The sequence below is a fragment of the Gekko japonicus genome, unplaced genomic scaffold (assembly GCF_001447785.1).
Source record: "Gekko japonicus isolate JY-2015 unplaced genomic scaffold, Gekko_japonicus_V1.1 scaffold1375, whole genome shotgun sequence".
Classification (NCBI taxonomy): domain Eukaryota; kingdom Metazoa; phylum Chordata; class Lepidosauria; order Squamata; family Gekkonidae; genus Gekko; species Gekko japonicus.
This window is the reverse complement of record NW_015168087.1, coordinates 226,766-233,187: the sequence shown is the minus strand read 5'-3', so window position 1 is coordinate 233,187 and position 6,422 is coordinate 226,766. Positions and strand designations below refer to the sequence as shown.

The following is a 6,422-nucleotide window of genomic DNA, read 5'->3' as shown; positions in this document are numbered from 1 at the left end:
CCCCCCTCTTTCTTCCTGTCGGGTTAGGGTTATTTTCTTCACGGGTTGAAGTGTGTTGGGGGGGTGGGGTGGGGGGGATTCCGATTCTTAATGTACACGCACACACGGGTTAGGCACACTGCTATGGATACGTCCGTGTGGGGATCAGAGCCTTTAGACTCCGGGGGGGGGGGGCTTGGCTCCCCAGGAAGCGCCTACGTGAACGAGGCAACCCCTGCTGCGTACGTTGGTTGGTTCCGACAGTTAAGCCCGACTGAATTGGGTGCCACATAGCATTGCAGCTGTTTCGTTTGTAATCGGCTTTTCTCGCAAAGGCTTCAGGCGGAGCATGCATACATGCCCCCGGGGGGCGGTGTAAAGGGCCACGCCGCAGAATTGTGGGAATGCTGCTGTGGTTTGTCCCCTAGACTAAAACGCACTAGATCTGTGGAAGAAGGGAAGGGGCATCTATTATCTAGTATTAAGACTTTTATAATCCACGTTGAGGCTCTGTCCTCGAGAAAGCAGAGAAGAAATGTATGCCTTAGGCCCACGTTCGACCCCTCCTCTTTAAGGATCTCAAAACTCAGCCATGGTCATATTGATGCTCTTCCTTATTTCCAGTTGATGGAGAGCCAGTAGAAGTTTAAAATGTTTTGCACTGTAATTGCAGGGTATGTACAGAGTGATTTCACTTGTTAAGATAAGGGCGGAGTATTTATAGGTGTCTAATAATCATTACATGGCCTGTTACCCCCCCAAACAACAACAACATACACAAGGGGAATTCCAAATTGTGCACAGGTACAGCTCCCGAAGGCCTGGCGGAAGCTGGTCCATGGGGTCGTGAAGAGTCGGACTCGACTGTGCGACTGAACAACAGCGGTGGACACCTCAAGAGAGGCCGAGTTGGGTTTCTTGCAATGCTGTTAGCATGCTGCAGCTTGCCATGAGCCGTTTGTGGCCCAGATATACTGTTCTGAACTTGTAGGCTGTTTCCAGATGGGTTATTTGCCCCAGGTACTAGTGGGGAGTGGGTCCCCCCCCCCCCGCATTTGTGCACCTCCCATGGATTCCCCAGCTTTTCTCCAATCTGTCTCAAAACCCATTTGCTGTGAGGTTTTAGGAAGGATTGAAGTAAAGCCTGGATGGCTGCCATCTGGGTGGAAATGTTCAGATTTTCCCATCCCACCTCACAGCAGCCATTTTTCCTGTTCCTGCCCCCAGAACCACAGGCTTTAAAGTGTATATATATATATATATATACGGAGATTCAGCCTTCTTCTTTATGTAATTGAATTTTGATATAACAACATTGTAACAGTTCCAGTAGCAGGTTCTTGGAATTCCTAGATTTCAATATTTTTTTTAGTCTTTCCTTGTGAAAATATAAAAGTGGTTAGAGACTTTAAAATGAAAGAGGATTTCCACAAACTGGGTGAGTGGGTGACAATGTGGCAAATGAAGTTCAGTGTTAGTTAATGTAAGATGATGCTCATTGGGACAAAAAATCCCAACTTCAAGGATAGGCGATTGACGTCTGAACATGCTGAGACTGAGAAGGGAAAAGATCTCGGGGTCGTAGTGGGTACCTTAATGAAAGTGTCAACCCAGGGTGCTGCAGCAGTGAAAAAGGCAAATTCTATGTTAGGGATTATTAGGAAAGGGATTGAGAATAGAATAGCCAATATTGTAATGCACCTGTACAGATCTATGGTGCAGACTCATTTGGAATACTGTGTTACATTACAATGGCCCATCAAACTGCCGCAGCTCCGTGCGCGCGTTACGCGCGGGGGGGGGGGAGGCGTGGCTAATTGCCCCGTCACAGTTTGATCTGCGATTACGCGATCAGACGCGCCAGCGGCACACCACGGGTCCTTCCCTCGGCTCCGGCGGGTAAACGAGGGACCGGAGGGGAATGCCGCACTCCGGCGCGATCACACCACGGGCATCTGGAGGCAGCCCGTGGCAAACGTTTACTAGTACCTTGGAGGTAGTAGTTTTTTAACTCGCATTGTTGGCGGTAAGCCACAGGTGTGCTCCACTTCCCAGATGTTGGGGTGTGATTGTGCCCGGATAATCCGCCCACCTTCTGTGCCTCTCCCGCAGCAACTTTGCCTTGTGACCGGGGCCAATATTGGCTCTTTCCTAATAATCCCTAACATTCTGGTCACCATATCTCACAAAAGAGATAGCAGAGCTGGGAAAGGTACAGAGGGATAGCAGAGCTGGGAAAGGTACAGAGGGGGGCAACCAAGATGTTTAGGGGATTGAAGCACCTTCCCTGTGAGGAAAGGCTGAAGAGTCCGGGGCTTTTCAGTGCAGAAAAGAGACAACTAAGGGGGAAAATGATAGAGATTTATAAAATTATGCATGGGGTAGAAAGACTTGACAAAGATAAAATTTTCGCCCTCTGCCAAAATACTAGAACTCAAAAGCATCCAACAAAACTGATGGGCATTAGGTTCGGGACGGATAAAAGGAAATACTACTTTACACAGAGAGTGATAAAATGTGGAATTCGCTGTCAGAGGATGTAGCGATGGCCACAGGAATGAACAGCTTTAATTGGGGATTACATAGATTAATGGAGGATACTAGCCATGGTGGCTGAAGGGAACCTCCACATTCAGAGGCAGTCAACCCCTGAATCCCAAAGCCTGCAATTTTGGGGCAAAATTTCCTAGTTAACATGGTAGATTATTGTTGCCATGTTTGTAGTGCTCCTTAGCCTGAAACATGGAAAATAAGCAGGGATAGTTTTTCCTGCTGCTAAGAAAAGTCTGGGGGAACGTTTCACATTTAAGTTGTATGTTTTGTATTGGAGCAGGGCAATTGAAATAGTGGGTTGAGACTCCCTCTAAGCTGTGTTAGTGTGAGCTAGCTCACAGTTTTTTAGCCTTTTTGTCTTCGCTCAGGAAGGAGGGCTCCAGAGCAAACAAATTTATGCAGTAGCCAAATCACTCGCTCACAACTTTAATGCTGGTAGCTCACAAAGTAGAATTTTTGCTCACAACTCCATAGCTTAGTGGAAGCGTTGGTTGAGAAATGCAACAGAAATCTAAAAAAATGGATTCATGCATTTTTTAAAAATCTCACAAATTCATTTATTTACATTTATTTATATCCCACTTTTTCCCCCGATGGGGAAGCAGAGCAGCTTAGAACATCATTATGCCATCTTCTGTTATGTCACAACCACCGTGTAAGGAATTTTAGACTGAGAGAATGTGATTATCCTATGGTCTTCAAGCAAGCTTCAATGGTAGAGTGGGAGAGGGGATTCAAATCCTAGTCTGACATTCAGTCTACTACACCATCTCAGCTCTCATACAAACGTCAGGTTTTGATTCCAGCTTGTGTCATTGTACTTGGAACTATAATTTGTTTGTTTGTTTGTTTTATATAGATGAAAATGAAGAGGAGAGACCAGAGGAAACACCTGCGAGGTAGGTGTCCTGTCATTGTTGTAATCTTTGCAGTATTGGTTGTGAAATGTGTTAAGTGTTGGCTGGATTAATTATTTCTTGCTGGCTTGTTTTGCATAGAAAGTTAAAGGTTGATTTTATATTTGGTTTTTCGCATTTACTATGTTGGGGATTGTATAGTAGGCATTTGCTCCTTTTGCTCCAGTACAGATACTTCAGATATTTGCACTGAGTAGTACGTGCAGTATTGTGTGTTTTCCTCATTGTTTTCCATTGTAGTGGGCTGTTGCATACTTACTACAACAGAGCCACAAAGCCTGTTGATAAATTTGGGGCAGTGATCTTTGGTTTTGTTTTGTTTTTTACCCTTGTTTTTTGAGCTATTCGTGGCCTCATTTCAAAGTGCTGTATCAACATTTCACAGTAAATATCGGCAGCCGCAGTTTGCACTCTGTTTTATTGAGCAGTGGTAGCTCACTGGATTGGGCACTGGGGAATATCCCAGCCTCCAGCACTGTGCATATGGCAAGTGATGGAAAGCAGTGCTAGAGGTATACTGTTGCACCATATAGGTGTGTAGCTGCTGGCTGGCTAGTGGAACCCAGTGCTAGCTAGTGACATCATCCTGCACTCACTTCAGGTTTCACCTGCCTGCATGGTGCTGCATCTGCGGCTCTCGCAGCTCCATCACCACCTTGCCCACTGGTAAACAGCGCCTCTCACCAGCTCCCTCAAAATAAATCGAATGTCTTATGTAATTATTATAGGTATAAGCTTTCGTGTGCAAGCACACTTCCTCAAATACGGTGAAACAATTACCTCAACCATTACATATAGAAAGAGAGGGGGGTTGGTTGTCATTAAGGGCTAGTTAGAGTCAAGATGCATAAGTACTGAGTGATCATAGCTGAGATTAGGTTAAGGCAGTTAGTTTTGAGGTGAGTGGCATCTTCAAGACAAACAAAGTGAAATAAAACTTTGTTGGTCTTAAAAGGTGCCACTGGACTCAAACTTTGTTCTGCTGCTTCAGGCCAACATGGCTACCCACCTGAATTTATGTAATTACTGCGTGTCTGCACCACATTTTAGCAAACATATTTGTTCTAAATGGCTTATGTCGGTAACTGTTAAAGTTCTACCTTGCCCTTGCTTCAAGGTGCTCAAGGTGGTATGCATGGTTTTCTTCTCCTATGAGGTGTTGCGAAAGTGTGGCAGGCCAAGGGTCACCCAGTGAACGTCATAGTCCGGTGGAAATTTGAACCTAGGTCTCCCCAATCCAAAACAGACACTAATTAAAATCAACACAGATAACAATTAAAATACAGTAAAGTAGGTGCTATGGCATGAGGTTCTTAGGAAGTACTGGACCCCAGACATAGTTCCCTGGTTCCATCTTCTTTTCTTTTTGATCTCACTGACAGCATTTGGTAATTAAGGGAAAGGAGCTTTGAGCTGGGCTCGTGGAATGATCAGCTTACTCTCTGTTAATATAGGTTTTGCTGGGGGGGGAAATCTTTCTTCCAAAAGATAACTTTGATTGATGTAAACCGTGAATAGTTTTTTATGTAATCCTGTTTAAATGAAACTGATTTTCCTTGTGCTTTATCCACCATAATGCCTAATAACTAGTTTACACTTTCTTATGTTTCAAGTGTTCCACCCCCAACTGGAAATGAAGAAGAGGCTGCCGAAAATGGTGTCGTGAAAACGGTAGTAGTAATAGGAAACATTATTTCACATAGTGGGAAACTGGACAAACTACTCACTATAGCCGCTGGACTGTAAACAATAGTGTGTTTGATGTTTGATTGTCCATACAAAATAATTAAGCCAGCCCAAATATAACAGAATTTGATGGTATCATTTCTGACATCGTCCTCAACCTAGAAGGCCTGTAATCTTACCCTTTTTCACTGTACACCTCTAGTTCTCATTTCTTAACTCTGGTGATGAATTTCTGCTGTTAGTATATCACAATAGAAAACAGCAAAAAAATACCAAGGGAAGACCATCAATTGATTAAAGATTAAATGCACTTGAAATGTCTGAGTATAAGACATATTATGTAAGTGTTTAAATTGCAAATAAACACCTATAATGAGCTGGTGGTCCACAACCCACAACAAATACAGTGTTCCCAAATGTAATCATATGTGCTCATGGCATATCATATATCGACACTGAGATACAAATTAATATAACAGTTTACGCTCACAGGTGCTGATAACCAGGTATGCACATAAATCCAACTGGTCAGTTCTCCTTGCTTAAATGCAGTAAAAGTGTCCGAAGACCTCTTTTTATTTTATTGTATTTAAGCAAGGAGAATCGACTGGTTGGATTTATATGCGTTTAATCTGTAATGGTCTTCCCTTGGCGTTTTTCTGCTGGTTTTTTATTATCACACGCTAGGGATCTCTGTTTTGTCTGTTAGTATATCACAAGTATATCACCCATGAAGGGAGGGGATATCCTATCCCTGCTTGCTCCTCCTTGCAGCTATTCTCCCACCTCCTCCTCTGGCTTGTCACCTTTCTCCCCTCACTTTGCCTTCTCTTTGCTGCTTTCCCCCTGCTGCCTCCATCTCCTTCATGCATTTCTCCCCTTACTCTGTTGGTGCTGCCTCCTGGAAGCTGCTTTTTGTTTGCTGCCTCAGTTTCTTCTCAGTATGGGAAGCACTAAAGTTAATTTATCTGGTAACTGAATTGCTGTTAAGGTCTGATGACGTTCTTTTCTTGTAGAAAGTGACAGAGGCTGAGGATGATAGTGACAGCGACAGTGATGATGATGAAGATGATGTTCAGGTCACTATAGGAGATATTAAAACAGGAGCCCCTCAATATGGGTACGTTACTTGCTGGCATTAAGAATCTGGGTTTCATGGAACACCACGAAGTCAGACAAGCTAATAGCCACTTTCTGGTTATCCGTGATAATAACAGTTGCCTCTAGGCAGAAAATGTGTGAACTGGAAGAGAGTTGGGGGGATTTAAATCTTTCAGGTAATCAGTA

General features: G+C 43.9%; 1 protein-coding gene across 1 annotated transcript in view; it reads left to right on the top strand.

The window, feature by feature from the left end:
* FIP1L1 (factor interacting with PAPOLA and CPSF1) overlaps window positions 1–6,422 on the top strand; it is a 44,291-nt gene that overhangs the window by 539 nt on the left and 37,330 nt on the right. Inside the window, exons 2-4 of the mRNA XM_015414721.1 lie at window positions 3,383–3,431; window positions 5,063–5,120; window positions 6,152–6,255. Of these exons, the coding sequence (XP_015270207.1) occupies window positions 3,383–3,431; window positions 5,063–5,120; window positions 6,152–6,255 (211 nt within the window). The remainder of the gene's footprint in view (window positions 1–3,382; window positions 3,432–5,062; window positions 5,121–6,151; window positions 6,256–6,422) is intronic.